The 17,078-nt window shown below is 38.7% G+C and overlaps 1 protein-coding gene across 4 annotated transcripts in view; it reads left to right on the forward strand.

The window, feature by feature from the left end:
- The window catches only part of LOC133537815 (collagen alpha-2(IX) chain-like), a 29,917-nt gene extending 13,438 nt beyond the window's left edge, over positions 1–16,479 (forward strand). For 3 of the 4 annotated variants that reach the window (XR_009802852.1, XR_009802853.1, XM_061878888.1), the window contains 6 exons: positions 12,734–12,769; positions 12,848–12,891; positions 13,443–13,475; positions 13,539–13,684; positions 13,753–13,807; positions 15,122–16,479. Coding sequence is in view for 2 of the 4 variants with exons in the window: in XM_061878888.1 (XP_061734872.1) it covers positions 12,734–12,769; positions 12,848–12,891; positions 13,443–13,475; positions 13,539–13,548 (123 nt within the window). In the remaining 2 variants the exon portion in view is untranslated. The remainder of the gene's footprint in view (positions 1–12,733; positions 12,770–12,847; positions 12,892–13,442; positions 13,476–13,538; positions 13,685–13,752; positions 13,808–15,121) is intronic. The other variant, XM_061878887.1, reaches the window with a different exon arrangement.
- Positions 16,480–17,078: the final 599 nt, after the last annotated feature.

Consider the following 17,078-nt stretch of genomic DNA (forward strand, 5'->3'; position numbering starts at 1 on the left):
CTCAGTTTTGGTACCAAATATCATAAATTTAGTTTTAGCAATATTAAGTGATAATTTATTCATATCAAACCAGTTTTTAAGCACTGTCATTTCTTGTTCTATTTTTACCAAAAGTTCATTAAAAGATTTTCCAGAACAAAGGATAGTTGTATCATCAGCAAACATAAAAAATGTTAAGAAACTTGATGCATCACAAAAATCATTAATGAAAATTGTAAATAACTTAGGACCAATTATAGAACCCTGTGGAATTCCACAAACTATATTTTTAAATCCAGATATTGTATTATCCACCTGAACACATTGTTTTCTATTTTCTAGATAGCTCTTGATCCAGGACAGAGCTGGCCCTCGGATGCCGTACTTATCCAACTTATTTATTAACTGTCTGTGGTCAATGGTATCGAAGGCCTTTTTTAAATCAATATAGATGGCTATTGTAAATTCATCATTATCCATAGCAGTACTAACCTCCTCCAGCATATGCATTACTGCATACGTAGTTGTTCGATTTTCCCCAAAACCATACTGCTGCTGCTTAAGCAAGGTGTTTTTTTCCAGAAAATTATTAAACTGTTTTGTAAAAAGCTTTTCTAAAATTTTTGAAAATTGAGTGAGTATTGAAATCAGTCTATAATTTTCCATAAGATGCTTATTTCCGTTTTTAAAAACAGGAATAACCTTTGCTATCTTCATATCATCTGGGAAGTATCCACACTTGAATGATTGATTACATATGTGAGCCAATGGCTTAGGAATTAAATTAATACATTCTTTAATAATTACCATATCTATGTGATGTATGTCTGTAGATGTTTTACTTTTAAAGGCTCTTACTGTTTGAATTATATCCACTTCCGTTACTCCACTCAAAAACATTGATTTTAAATGAGGGTTTATTGTGTTTTTAGTCAAGCCTGTGTCCTCATAAACAGGTATTTTTTCTGCAAGTGCAGGGCCCATATTAACCAAATAGTCATTAAATTCTTCCACTATCATTTCTTTTTTGTTTAGTTTTATATTATTATCATTTATAAAGTAGCTCGGAGTCTCATGATTTTTACATCTATTACCTAAAACCTGGTTGATTGTGTTCCATGTTTGTTTAATATTATTTTTGCTATCTTCAAATTTCTCGTTATAATAACTTTTCTTTTGCTTTCGTAGAATAGAAGTCAACTTATTTTTATAAATTTTATACTCCATTTCATTTTGTTCAGTTTTATTTTTTAAGTAACTATCATACAGAACATTTTTTCTATTGGAGGCCATTACTAGACCCTTCGTCATCCAAGGCTTATTTCTACTCACTTTCTTTAGTGTGGACTTCACGACTGGACAGCAGGAATTATAAAGTTCTATCCATTTAAACAGAAATGCCCTGTATGAATCATTACAATTTTCAGCATAAACCCCTTCCCAGAAACATTTTGAAAGCTCATTCTTAAATGCTTGTATTCTTTCAGGTGTCCTTAATCTTGTTAATTTGAACAATGTTTTTTGTGCTATATTATTTACAATCATACTTTGAATATTCACAAACACTGGAAAATGATCTGTGATGTCACTAAGGAGTATTCCACCTGTAGTTATGTCATGGATATTTGTAAAAATATTGTCAATGAGGGTAGCAGATTCTCGCGTTATTCTGCTTGGTTTATCAATTATTGGTTGCAAACCATAAGTAAACATTTCATTTATAAAGTCATTAGTTGGTTTATGGGTTCTCCATTTTAATAAATCAAAATTGAAATCTCCACACACAAAGACACATTTCTTGTTAGCTAGTTTTCCAAGTACTTTTAGTAGGCTGTCATGGAAAAGCTCTACATGTGACCCAGGTGTCCTATAAATACAACTCAAATATGCACTACGTTCGTTGTTTATTTGTATTTTTATAGTCATACTCTCCATAACATCATCTATAACTAGACTGTCGATAATTTCACAGTAATATTTTTTTTGTACATAGAACGCAACGCCACCTCCTTTTTAATTGTTCTATTTATATTATAAAAATCATAACCTTCTAATATAAACATATCATTAATTTCATCTGTCAACCATGTCTCTGAGATGCAATTGCTTGGAATGTTGATTTTAAAGATTCCAAACACTCTTGTATCTTCTCAAAATTAGCCCTGAGACTTCTACTATTAAAATGAATAAGCAAAAAACCCTTTAAATCCACATTTTTAAAACTATCCTCTGAGTAATATGAAACATTTATGTTATGTAATCCACTTAGATTAATTTCTGGATCAATGTCATTACAAAATTCTCCTACTTTATCATCATTCATTTCTAAATAACTTAAATTTAGTTCCTTACAGCTTATCCTGTCTTGAATATCTTCTTGCCCAGCTATACTGCTTTCTTCCTCGTCAGAAATATAAAAGTCAAACTCATTATTAGTCATCCTCCAAAGAAGTTTAACCAAAATATCAATAATGTACTAAAATGTACGATATAATTTAAAAAAACACACATTATCCATAATCCTAATGTCCATATACCATGTGTACCATACATTTTCATTGTCCACATACCATTTGTTGTCCTGATTCAACAAGTTATTTAAATTGTTCCAAGTCTTTCACGTTTTTAATCCATATTGGCTTCATTTGATCCGATCCATTTGGCTTTATGTAGACTTTGCCATGTCTCGTCCATGTAGATTGAATCTTATTTTCTTTCCTGAGAATGCGGCCACTTCTTGGAATTTCACCATTTTTCTTTGTCAGGTGCTCATTCAGATAAATTCCAGTGCCCTTTAGCTTTTTGGACTGTCTCAGCAGCTCCATTTTGTGTTTCTGGTTAACCATCTGCATCACTATTATTGGTCTTGCTTTAACATTCTTGTTTGGAAATTAATAGCATGTTGATATGTTTTGTTTCTCAACGATGATGTTTTTACCTCTGAAAAAGTCCAGGAGTTTTTGCTCAAGAGTTTCAAGTTCCTCCGTAGGAGCATCTTCACCTTGGTTCAGCCCAGCTGTAACTCGAGCATAACTGCGGTGTTTCAGCTCTAGTCCTGTGACCACAATGTCATTGACAAGTGATTGTTGTTCCAAATCCTCACATCTCTGCTCCAAAAGTTCAATCCTTTTGTCTCTCTGGATCACATTCTCCTTCAGCTCCTTCACTTCCTCCATGAGGCCCATGATGTTTCCTTGTTGCTTTAGAACCTTAGCAATCTCTTCACCCATGAAGTTTAGAGATTTCTTTATCTCTTCAATTTCCTCTGACAACTTTTTAATTGTTATTGTCATCTTTTCAAGTAATTTTACACAGGTATTTTAGGTACCGTATTTTCCGCGCTATAAGCCGCCCCGTGTTATAAGCCGCACCTTCAATGAATGGCATATTTAAAAACTTTGTAAACCTATAAGCCGCACCGGGTCATAAGCCGCGCCCATGCTGCGCTAAAGGGAATGTCAAAAAAACAGTCAGATAGGTCAGTCAAACTTTAATAATACAAACCAGTGTGCGAATGTGCAATCACAACAATAGTAACACTCAAAATATTGCAGAGCAATAGCAACATCAATAACTCAACTTTGGTCGAACGTTAATGTCACAGCACACAAAATAAACATTTAAAGCTCACCTTCAGAAGTTATTCCTCATCCATAAATCCCTCGAATTTTTCTTCTTCGGTGTCTGAATTAAAAAATTGGGCGAATACGGCATCCAAAATGGCGGGCTCCGTCTCGTCGAAGTCATCAGAGTCAGTGTCGCTGTTGGTGTCCGGCAGTTCCATGAATCCTGCCTTCCTGGCCGGATCTTTTTTCAGCTATCTTGTTTTTACAATATGCGCGGAAAGTAGCCAGCTTTTTTTGAAAGTCTTTTGGCAGTTGCTGTGAAATAGTAGTCCGTGTGCGGACGGAGAGATTGCGTCTTTTCATGAACCGGAAACACCAAGAAGCTCCACCTTTAAAATCATCCAAGTGAAGTTCGCTTGCTGGCGCTGTTGCCTTCATTGGAATAGTGATGTTACTGACACTTCTGCTTGCTGCTCTCTGCTCAACAACCCACTGTTAGAGTTTGTCCTCCAACTCTTGCCATCTTGCTTTGTTCCCTCAAACTCTGTGTTGTCTTCTTTACTTGGCGCAGGTCATCTTGTTGCTTCCTCCACCTAAGCACCATTGATTCATTTATGTTCAATTCTCTCGCTGCTGCTCTATTTCCGTGTTCTTCTGCGTGACTTATTTCCTTGAGTTTGAATTCTGCGTTGTACGCGTGTCTTTTAGTAGGAGCCATTTTGTGGTCGTCTTTACAGAAACACACAAATGAAATGAATCGGATTAGCCGCGCGCTTCTTCTTCTACGGGGGCGGGTGCTTACCTTGGCGGTTGCGTACCGTAAAAGAAGAAGCGCTTCCTCTTTCCAGGTGGGCGGGTGCTTACCTTGGCGGTTGCGTACCGTAGAAGAAGAAGCGCTTCCTCTTTCCAGGTAGGCGGGTGCTTACCTTGGCGGTTGCTTACCGTAGAAGAAGAAGCGCTTCCTCTTTCCAGGTAGGCGGGTGCTTACCTTGGCGGTTGCTTACCGTAGAAGAAGAAGGGCTTCCTCTTCTACGGGGAAAAAAGATGGCGGCTGTTTACCGTAGTTGCGAAACCTAAACTCTATGAAAATAAATATTTATATTAATACATATATAAGGCGCACCGGGTTATAAGCCGCACTGTCATCTTTTGAGAAAATGTTTGGGTTTTAGATGCGGCTTATAGCGCGGAAAATACGGTAACTTGATGAGCTGCACTGAAGTTTTCAGAAGGCCTGTTTGGGCCTTGATTTGATACTCCTAAAATACCTTTTTCAGAGTCCAACGTTGTTGCAATATCCCCAAAGTAGTGAAGTAAAGTATTCCTTCACCATCAGCAATGGAGCATTTCAAGATATTTGTCTCAGATTCCAGATATATTTGATGAATTGTAGAGAGACTCTGAGCAGGGAGAAGCATTGGCAGCCATCTTGTCACCTTCATCTTCATAATCAGCAACTTGTCCCGCATGCTCCTGCAGCGGAGTTCCAACAAGTCCGCCTTTAATTTCTCGCTCTGTTGTCAGTCTAGTAGTTTCGAGTTCCTGGCTTGTTAACTCAACTTTTAGTGTCGTCTTTTCCTTTTTTATCTCCACCATTTCAGCGTGATTGTACTTGACTGATTTTTTTCAGCTCTGGAACGTCAGTTATTAGTTCAATCAAAATGTCCAGTTTTTCAACCATAGCTCGCAACATTTTTCGATCGTCCGGAGTAAACATTGCATTTTCGTCCAAATCCCTAGAGGACAATTGATCACGGACGTGTTTAGATTCCTTTGATCCGCGTTGTGGCATAGTTGCAGGGGAACAATGGGCCACTCGGCGTTCGAGGCACCTTATTTTCAGCCAAATCACCCTCGTGAGTAGAATATATCTCACCAATTGCAGAGAGGCGGATATATATAGTGTAAATGACTTCAAATCTTGTGTCACTGGCGCGTTTATGCCATTTATCACATTACATACTGGGACTTGTGTAGAGACTGTCTCAGCTCACGGTGGCCTAACCTGCTGTCCTTTAAACTTGCTGTATTATATAAGTATTTCTGTCCTTATACTGTAGTGCATCAATACATACACTCTCTTCGAAATATAGTATGTGTTTCTAGCCTTGTACTGTAGTACACCAATACTACAAAAGATAGCATATACGTGTGTAGTTACACTTTTTTTTCTAAAGTGTTTGCGTCCTTGTTGTACATCAATATTACATCCCCCTTAAGATAGTATTTTATATAAGTATTTCAGTACATCAATACATACAATTTCTCCTATATAAGTACTTCAGTACATAAATACTTACACTTATTTCCAAAGATAGTGTATTGTAAAAGTATGTCAGTAAATCAATACTTAGTTTCTTCTAAAGATACAATGTCCAAGTATTTATGTCGTTGTACTATAGAACATCAATACATAAACTTTATTCTAAAGATTATATAAGTATTTCTGTCCATGCATTGTAGTACATCATTACTTAAACTGTCTTTGAAGTATTTCAGTACACGAATACTTATACAATATTCTATCTTTAGAAGAACGTGTAAGTGTTTCAGTACATCAATACTTAGTTTCTTCTAAGGGTACTATACATACAGTGCCCTCCAAAAGTATTGGAACAGTAAGTCCAATTTGTTTATTTTTGTTGTAGACTGAAAACATTTGGGTTTGACAGTAAAAGATGAGTATGGGACAATAGATCAACATGTTAGTTTTTATTTCCAGGTATTTGCATCTGGATCTGATACACAACTTAGAAGATAGCACCTTTTGGTTCAACCTACCCATTTTTCATGAGAGCAAAAGTATCGGAACATGTGACTGACAGATGTGTGTTGTTGCCCAGGTGTTTCCCAATTACATTGATTATTCAAACACTAAATAGCACTAAATGTCTGAGCTCAGTTTCAGATTGAGTAGGATAGGTTTTACCTGTGCAGACTGCATTTAGAGTTGGCGCCAACATGAAAATGAGAGTCTATGGGTCTATGGGTGAAAACAAAGCAATTGTGAATCTGAGAGAAGATGGACATTCAATCAGAGCCATTGCACAAGCATTGGCCATAGTGAGTACAACCGTTTGGAATGTTCTGAAGAAGAAAGAAACCACTGGTGTACTAGGCTACAGACGTGGAACAGGACCAAGGAAAACATCAGCAGTTGATGAAAGAAACATTGTAAGAGCTATAAAGAACAACTGTTAGTGACATCAGCAACAACCTCCTGAGGGCAGGAGTGAAGGTATCACAATCTACTGTTTGCAGAAGACTTCATGAACAGAAGTACAGAGATTACACCAGAAGATGCAAACCACTCGATAGCAAGAATAATTGGAAGGCCAGGCTACATTTTGGCCAAAAGGTGCAGGGATGAGCCTAAAAAATTCTGGGAAAATGTTTTATGGACTGATGAGACAAAGATTATCTTCTTCCAAAGTGATGGAAAGGCGAAAGTTTGGAGAAAGAAAGGATCTGCTCATGATCCCAAACATACAAGCTCATATGTGAAACACGGCAGAGCTAATGTCATGGCTTGGGCTTGCAAGGCTTCTTCTGGGACGTCATCTTCATTGATGATGTAACCCATGATGGCAGCAGCAAAATGAACTCAGAAGTCTACAGAAACATTTAGTCTTCTAATTTAAAGAAAGATGCAACTAAACTGATTGGGAGATCCTTCATCATGCAGCAAGATAACGACCCAAAACACACTGCCAAAACAACAAAGGAGTTGATCAGGGGCAAGAAGTGGAAGGTTTTAGACTGGCTAAGTCAGTCTCCAGACTTAAACCCAATAGAGCATGTATTTTACCTGCTGAAGAGGAGACTGACAGGAGTAACCCCCCCCCAAAACAAACAAAACTGAAAAAGGCTATGGAGAAAGCCTGGGAAAGCATCACAAAAGTTTTGCAACTAAATATTAAGTCCTATACACTTTAATATATTTTAAGGTTATATGTTCCTGTTGGAGCCTATCTATATTATTTATTTATTAATTGTTTTGACAATCTAATCCAATAATGTCAATGATGATGTTGATTAATTATTGGCTGTTTTAGATTGATTATGATTAAGTGAGCCACTTCCTCCTCCTATGATTAAGAAGAAAGGACAGCTGGGCGTTCCCTTTCTCTGTCTGTCATGCTGAAGGAGTGAGGAGTGAAATAGTTTGTCTACCACCAAATAAGTTATTTTGATTATGTAGAAAGTCAACAACGGAGAATATTTTTTGTTTGTGAAAATATATTATCAACATTTTCAATCTAGAAATATCTCCCCGAGTGCTTATTAAGGAATTTAGTGAGTATTAAACCTCCTCCTCAAGGCTACTTGGCTATCTTTATTGTAATTTTTTTTAAACTTTTTGGAACGACAGAGTAGCCGTAACAAGTAAACAAACTACACTGTAGACCCGAAGGACCATCCACGATCGCTCTGCACCGACGACAGCAAGCAGCCGGCGGGCCGTGAGTAAAATCAGCTGATGAACGTCATGAATGAATGAATGATCGCGCCGCTGCGCTGTATGGAATCATTTTAACGCTATAGAAAGGAAAGTTGCAGATTGTGGATGTGAAATGCACATGTTGGAAGGACATATAGGAATGAACTAAACAATGGACTAAGTGGAAAATAAATTGAGCAGTGTGATTATTTGGAATGATGTCTGGCACACCTGAGACGGCAGCTGAGGCCGACCACATGCCGAGAACGCGCATTGCTTTGCGCAGAGGCAGACTGGGCGCGTGCACAAGGAAGCTAAATGAAATAAAGACTTTGATGACTCATGTTAGAAATGCTGATAAAGTCAATGATGATTTTGAAGTATTTAAAAGAGCTGTGGATGGATTTAAAAATGCTCACAACTTTGTGCAAAACTTGCTATCAGGAGAGGAAAAGGAAAATGATTATTATGACTGGTATGAACCCAGGATAATAAATGTGAATTATTTCATGAAACATGGAAAAGAGAAATTGCACAATCAAAAGTTGGACCACTGGACAGCATATCAAATTTATCTCACAAATCAAAGTCTGTCACTGGATCAAAAGCCTCTAGATGTTCCTCAGTATCCTCAGAATTAAAAAGGGCCAAAGCGTAACAGGCTGCTACAGTGGCTCGAGCTGCTGCACTGAAGGAAAAACACATCTTGCAACTGGAGGAAACAAAGCTTTAAGCAAAGATGGAGAAAATGGAACTGGAGGGAACAAAGCTTAAAGCAAAGATGGAGCAAATGGAGTTGGAAGCAGATCTCGCAGCATCAACTGCTAAAATACAAATCCTTCAAAGTGATTTAATTCATGAAAGTAATGAGGTGACTTAGGAACCCATGACTGAGTATTATGATTCTCACCATGAAAGAGAAACTATGGCGAGCAATGTGGACTTTATAGAGTTTGGTGTAATACACAAAACCCCACTTCACCAAACCATCTTAAGTCTCCACAGACCTCTACCTAAAAGGAACACCAGCACATCAGAAGATCTAAATAAACCTCAAAACAAAAATGCAATTAAAAAACACAAGACCCAGAGTGTAAATCAGACTCATAATAAATCACTCTGCACAAGATAATGTGGTTATTAATGCTGCTCATGATAACTTGGAAATGGTTATTCAAAGACAAAGTGAAATCGTAAAACTCATTGTCTCACAGCAAAAACTCTACTACCAGCTAGAGAGATGTCTGTTTGATGGTAACCCACTGGCATATCAGTCTTTTATCCATGCATTTGAACACTTGATTGAAGACAAGACTGAGAATCATCAAGACCGACTCTACTACTTTGAACAGTTTGCATCTGGTTTGCCAAGAGACTTGGTTCACAGCTGTTTGCACATGGAAGCCAGTAGGGGCTATAATGAAGCAAGGCGCCTCTTAAAGGAACACTTTGGAAATGAGATGAAAATTTCGGGAGGTTACTTGGAAAAAGCCTTGAATTGGACAGCAATTAAAGCTGAGGATGGAAAAATGCTTCATGCATATGCAATGTATTTGAGAGGATGCTGTAATGTAATGCATGATTTACAGCATTTGGAGGAACTTGATATCCCATCAAACCTAAGGCTGATTACATCCAAACTACCCTACAAACTCAGAGAAAAGTGGCAAAGCACAGCTTATGAGACACAACAGAGGACTGTCAGGAGAATCAGATTCAACAATTTTGTGTATTTTCTAGAAATGCATGCCAAGATGCTTTTGGATCCATTGTTTGGAGACATTCAGGACCAAATAACAAAAAGGCCTCTTCCAAAAAGCACAAGTGGACTAAAACCAACTAGAGGCATAAACAGCAGCTTTGCTACTTCAGTAGCTGTGAATACAGAGTCAGCAGGAAGCGCTGTAAAATACTCTGTTCCACTGCAACCTGCTCAAACCACACCCAGTGGTATCATCCCTTTATGTAGTATTTTAATGGCAAACATGCTCTGATTGACTGCTCACAATTCAAAACACAGTCACATAACGAAAAGATTGATTCAACCCTAATCCACTTCCTCCTCCCATGATTAAGAAGACAGGACAGCTGGGCGCTCCCTTTGTCTGTCTGTCATGATGGAGTGAGGAGTGAAATAGTTTTTTTTTTACCACGAAATAAGTTATTTTGGTTATGTAGAAAGTCAACCACAAAGAATATTTTTTGTTTGTGAAAATAAATAATCAACATTTTGAATCTAGAAATATCTCCGCGAGTGCTTAAGGAATTTAGTGAGTATTAAACCTTCTCTTCAAGGCTACTCGGCTATCTTTATTTTAGTTTTTTCGAAACTTTTTGGAACGACAGAGTAGCCGTAACAGTTCCAATAGTTTTATTCACCTAAAAGTGGCGTGTTCCATTACAAATAATATTATCTTATAAGTTGTGTATCAGATCCAGATGTAAATACTTGGAAATGAAAGCTAAAATGTTGATCTCTTGTCTTATATTCATCTTTTGATGTCAAACCCAAATGTTTTCAGTCTACAACAAAAATAAAGGAACTGGCCTCACTGTTCCAATACTTTTGGAGGGCACTGTATAAGTGTTTCTATCCTTGGACTGTAGTACATCAATACTTACACTTATTCTAAAGATAGTAAATGATCCAAGTCTTTCTCTCCTTGTATTTGTAGCACACCATTACTTAAACTGACTTGTATTGATAGCATATACAGTTGTGATCAAAATTATTCAACCCCCACACAATTTAGGTGTTTTAGCAAGTTGGACATTTATTCCTTATTTTGTTTATAGTCATATCAAATAAAGATGTATCAAATAGACAAATGCAACTTAAATTGTAACACTGTATTTTACAAAATACCAAAAAAGGACATTTTTATTAATATCTCATTGACAAAATGATTCAACCCCCTGGTTACATGCATCTTTAGTACTTAGTAGAACAGCCTTTGGCAGTAATGACATCCTTCAAACGTGATACATAACCGGACACAAGCTTCTTGCAAGCATCTCCAGTATTTTAGCCCATTCCTCTTGGGCAAAGGCCTCCAGTTCATTCATATTCTTGGGCTTGCGTGCTGCAACTGCCTTCTTCAAGTCCCACCACAGCTTTTTTAGAGGATTTAGGTCTGGTGACTGTGAAGGCCACTCCAGAGTCTCCCAGCCCTTCTTCTGCAACCACTCTGATGTTGATTTGGAGGTTGCTTGGGATCCTTGTCCTGTTGGAAGGTCCAACGTCTCCCAAGCCTCAGCTTCCTCACTGACTTCATGACATTTGCAGCTAATATATCCTGCTAGGAAATAGAATTCATAATGCCTTGAACGCGCTGGAGATTCCCGGTACCTGAGGCAGAGAAACACCCCCAGAGCATGATTGGCCCCCCACCATGCTTAACAGTAGGCAAGGTGTTCTTCTCTTTGTAAGCTTCATTTTTTCTCCTCCAGACATAACCTTGATTCATAGGCCCAAAGAGTTCCAGTTTTGTCTCATCACTCCATAGAACAGTTTCCCAAAAACTTTGGGGGTTCTCCAGATGATTTTTGGCATACTGGAGTCTATTTTTCTTGTGCCTGGTAGTCAGAAGTGGTGTGCACCTGGGAGTTCTGGCATGGAGGCCTTCATCTCGTAGTGCGCACCTTATTGTCTGGGACGAAACCTGCGTTCCCCCCTCTGCAATGTCCTGTTGTAGTTCCTCAGCTGTTACCCGGGGGTTTTTCACCACTGTACGCTCCAAATACCGGACAGCAGTTGCACACAGCATCCTCTTTCTACCACGCCCAGGTAGTGTTTCCACTGTGTCTTTAGCTTTAAACTTGCAAATTATGCTCCCAACTGTGTCTCTTGGAATGTGTAATGTCTTTGCTATTTTCTTATATCCATATCCTTTCTTATGAAGAGAAATGACCTCCTTTCTTGACTTCTTTGACTACTCCCTGGACTTCACCATGTTGCAAATACACCATTGACCCACTACAAGAAGCTGAGCGTCACAGTCTTTTTCAATCAGTTTAATTTTGCTCTTTATGCTTCTAATCACATCTACAGGTGTTTTCAACACCTGATTGAAAATATCTTATTCAAATTATGTTCTTAAGAGTTAAGATCTTCAAGGGGTTGAATAATTTTGTCACTGAAATATTAAGAGAAATGACACTGTTTGGTATGTTACAACATATAATGTTGTAATTCAATTTGCATTTGTCTACTTAATGCATCTTTATTTGATATGACTATAAATAAAATACGGAATAAATGTCCAACTTGCTAAAACACCAAAATTGTGTGGGCGTTGAATAATTTTGATCACAACTGCAAGTGTTTCTATCCTTGTCATGTACTTTCTCCTAAAGGTAGTATACTATACAAGTATTTCAGTACATCAATACATACATTTTCTTCTAAAGATAATATATTATACAAGTGATTCTGTCCTTGTACTGTAGTACACTTTATTCTAAATATAACAGTAAACTAAGTATTTCTGTCCCTGTACATCAATACATAGTTTTTTTTGTAAAGATAGTATATAAGTGTTTCTGTCCATCAATACTCACTATTTCCCCTAAAGTTCAAAATTATATAAGTGTTTCTATCCTTGTACTGTAGTACATCAATACTTACACTTTCTTCTAAAGGTAGTGTTTTATAGAAGGTAGTGGAATTAGTTATCATGTACAAGATGTATTTACAGGATATTTTTAACTCCATGTTATACATGTATGTTTGTCTCCTCATTCAAAGGGCTTCCAAAGAAGAGGTGGACCCAAAGGAGACATTGTGAGTATCACTTTTGTTTGTGAATGATTGGAGCCTTCAATATGAAACACTAACAAATATTCTGTTTTCTGCTTGAAGGTAGACTCCGACGTGGAGGGGCTAGCTGGTGAGAAAGGGGAAAAGTAAGACCAGTCATTTTGAACTTTCTGAAGTTGACCTGTTGATATTTAAATATTGAAAGCAAAGACAAATAATATACTATTTGACTGAGACCCATTTTGGGTCCCTAAGACTTTTAACAATCAAGGAAAGACCTTAAGGTTTTAAAAACCAAAATGGCCCCTACATTCGTTAACTTTTAAGTGTGCGGCCCTTTGTGGTAAAGTTTTGGACATCCCTTGTTTCGTTTTAATGAATAGCTGAGCAGAAAGGAATCTTGTATAGATTATACATTAACAGTACTTTAAAACATTTTTTTTTAATTAAAGTGAGTCATTGTGTTTCAGTATTTTTGCCCTGCCACTTGTAGGAACCCTCATTCTGCATGTTTTTGTACAAACTATTGTTGGACAATCTTTCAACGCTGCATTCAAACATTTTCGTAGTTGAACCTTACATGTAGAAACACAAATGTTTCTGGGTGCTGTGCTTACTGAACGGAGGAAAACAAATCTAAAGGACAAGAACTTGCAATTTTTAAAATCAGTATCTCATGATTGTTTGGGTGTGACAGGGTATGTCTGGAGAATCTGGCACTAAAGGACAGGTGAGTTGTGTATGATCATGTGTTAAGTAAATATACACTTCATGCACTTGTATGTGTTTGCAGCACAGAGTGAGGAGACCTTGGACATAATGGTCCAACATGGAGACTCTGGGAAGCCAGGTGATGTAGGACCCCCTGGACTGCCTGGTCCTCGGGGGTTGAAAGGCATGAGCGGTGTGCATGGCAGGCCGGGTATTGAGGGTCCACCGGTGAGTCCACTCACTGTTTGGGAAATGTAATGGTTGTCACTTTTACACAATGTTGTTCTTCTCTTCAGGGACAAGATATATCTGACCAGCATATTATTGATGTGGTATAAAGAATGTTGCAAGGTGAGCTTTACCACTCTAATTTCCCTCCCAAAAAATAATCAATTGCTTGTTATTGTAAACAAAAACTCTATTACATATGTAAAGTTTCAGTTCAATATGTCAAAATTGAAAATGACAGTTAGCCAAAATCAAATCAAAACCGAAAATGTTGGAAGATGTGTGGAGATGTGGTGGAGAGGTTAGGGTTAGTGTTTTATAGTAAGGAATAAGTTATTGTGTATAACAGGGGTCACCAACGCGGACACCCTAACCCTAACCCTAACACGTAAGGACCAGATGAGTAGCCCGCTGGCCTGTTCTAAAAATAGCTCAAATAGCAGCACTTACCAGTGAGCTGCCTCTATTTTTTAAATTATATTTATGTACTATCAGGGTTAGGGTTAACCCCAACTCTCGCTTTGCTCGACATTTTTAATTCAAAGAGAGACAAAACTAAAATTTAATTAGAAAATCCAAGAAAATATTTTAAAGACCCTGTCTTTTTACTTTGCTTCTTATAACTTTCAGAAAGACAATTTAAGAGAAAAAATACATTCTTGAAAATGATTTTAGGATTTTTAAACACATATACCTTTTTACCTTTTAAATTCATTCCTCTTCTTTCCTGAAAATTTAAAATGTTAAGCCCACCAGGCTGCACCAAACTTTTGGTGCTTTGTTCACACAGAAAAGTACAGTGGTGTATGTGCAGCAACTATGAAGGTTGCAAGCCTGTTTGGTTCCACTTATCTTTGTGAATCAGCCTTTTCTGACATGAACTTCATCAAGAAGAAACACAGAACAAGCCTCACTGATGCACATCTGCAAGACTCACTCAGAGTTGCAGTTTCTAGTTACACAGCAGAGTACAACACACTAGTTAACAGAATGCCATGCCAGGCTTCCCACTAACTGACAAAGAAACAGATATCAGATTTGGTGTCCAGTTCAAAGTGTGACATGATGAGAGTTGACTTTTGTATTTTACGTGAGTTATTATTTGTACAAACATGGTGCAAAGTAATTCATGATTTGTTAAAAAATGTTAGTGGCTAGCTAACCTTAACCCTAACCCTAAATCATTAAGATCAGTTTTTCCACATAATATTTATTATTAATAATAACATAGAGCTAAAGGTAAATGTAGCAAATTGGCTATTTTTGGCAATTTATTTAAGTGTGTAACAAACTGGTAGGCTTTCGCATAAATCAGTACTCAAGACGTAACCCTTGGTTTCAAAAAGGTTGGTGCCCCCTGGTGTATAAGATGTATGTATGGTATATTTTTAATCTCTACATTATACAGTTCCTAAATGAATCTCTTTTTTGTGACAGAGAGGCTGGCAGCAGTAGCAGTGAGCACTAAAAGGGCTGTGCCGTTGAACAACCGGCTATTCTGGTCCTCCGTGATTAATGGTTCCACAAGGACCACATGATTTGCCTGGTTCCCGAAGAATTCCTGGAACGATGGGAGCTGACAGACGGATTGGAAACACATGTCTTAAAGGTAGGGACATGTTTAGTTTCATCTACAGTAATGTGTGTGTATACATATGCTTACATATACATATTTAAACGTGTATACATTTGTACCAATGTGTACATATGTATGCACTTTTTTTTTAGTCAGTATACAAACGTACAACGAATTGGGGTTAGGGTTAGAGGGTTAACCCTAACCCCAACCCTAACAGACTGTCTTTCTATGCCTAAAACCTACCCTCTAACCCTAACCATAACCCCAACCCTAAATGACTTTCTTTCGATGCCTAAATGCTACCCATCTCGCTTTCTCTTTAAATCTAACCCTAAATCCTTACCCCAACCCTAACCCCAATCCTAACCCCAACCATAACCGACTGTCTTTTCTATGCCTAAAACCTACCCTCTAACCCCAACCCTAACCGAATTTCTTTCTATGCCTGAATCCTACCCGTCTCTCTTTCTCTTTAAATCTAACCCTAAATCCTTACCCTTACCCCAACCCTAACCGACTGTCTTTCTATGTCAAAGACCTACCCTCTAACCCCAACCCCAATCCCAACCACAACCCCAACCCCAACCCTAACCTTACCCTAACCCAACCCTTAACCTAACCCAAATCCTTACCCTTACCCCAACCCGAACCGACTGTCTGTCTATGCCTAAAACCTAACCCTTATCCTAACCCAAATCCTTACCCTAACCGACTGTCTTTCTATGCCTAAAACCTACCCCATGACCCCAATCCAAACCCCAACCCTAACCGACTGTCTTTCTTTGCCTAAAACATACCCCCTGACCCCAATCCTAACCCCAACCCTAACCGACTTTCTTTCTATGCCTAAATCCTACCTTTCTCTCTTTCTCTTTAAATCCAACCCTAAATCCTTACCCCAACCCTAACCCCAATCCTAACCCAACCCTAACCGACTGTCTTTCTATGCCTAAAACCTACCCTCTAACCCCAACCCTAACCCAGACCCCAACCACAACCCTAACCCCAAACACCAACTCCTTACCCCAACCCCAACCCTAACCCTAACCCCAACCCCAACCCTAACCCCAACCCTAACCCCAACCCTAACCCCAACCCTAACCCCAACTCCTTACCCCAACCCTAACCCCAATCCTAACCCCAACCCTAACCGACTGTCTTTCTATGCATAAAACCTACCCTCTAACCCCAACCCTAACCGACTTTCTTTCTATAGTTAAGACCTACCCTCTAACCCCAACCCTAACCCAGACCCCAACCCTAACCCCAAACCCCAACTCCTTACCCCAACCCTAACCCTAACCCTAACCCCAACCCCAAACCCCAAACCCCAACTCCAACCCCAACCCCAACCCCAACCCCAACCCCAACCCTAACCCCAACCCTAACCCCAACTCCTTACCCCAACCCCAACCACAAACCTAACCCCAACCCTAACCCCAATCCTAACCCCAACCCTAACCCTAACCCGAATCCTAACCCGAATCCTAACCCCAACCCTAACCCCAACCCTAACCCCAACTCCAACCCCAACCCTAACCCCAACTCCTTACCCCAACCCCAACCACAAACCTAACCCCAACCCTAACCCCAATCCTAACCCTAACCCCAACCCGAATCCTAACCCGAATCCTAACCCGAATCCTAACCCTAACCCCAACCCTAACCCCGACTCCAACCCTAATCCCAACCCTAACCCCAACTCCTTACCCCAACCCTAACCCCAATCCTAACCCCAACCCTAACCGACTGTCTTTCTATGCATAAAACCTACCCTCTAACCCCAACCCTAACCGACTTTCTTTCTATAGTTAA

The sequence above is a fragment of the Nerophis ophidion genome, linkage group LG19 (genome assembly GCF_033978795.1).
Source record: "Nerophis ophidion isolate RoL-2023_Sa linkage group LG19, RoL_Noph_v1.0, whole genome shotgun sequence".
Classification (NCBI taxonomy): domain Eukaryota; kingdom Metazoa; phylum Chordata; class Actinopteri; order Syngnathiformes; family Syngnathidae; genus Nerophis; species Nerophis ophidion.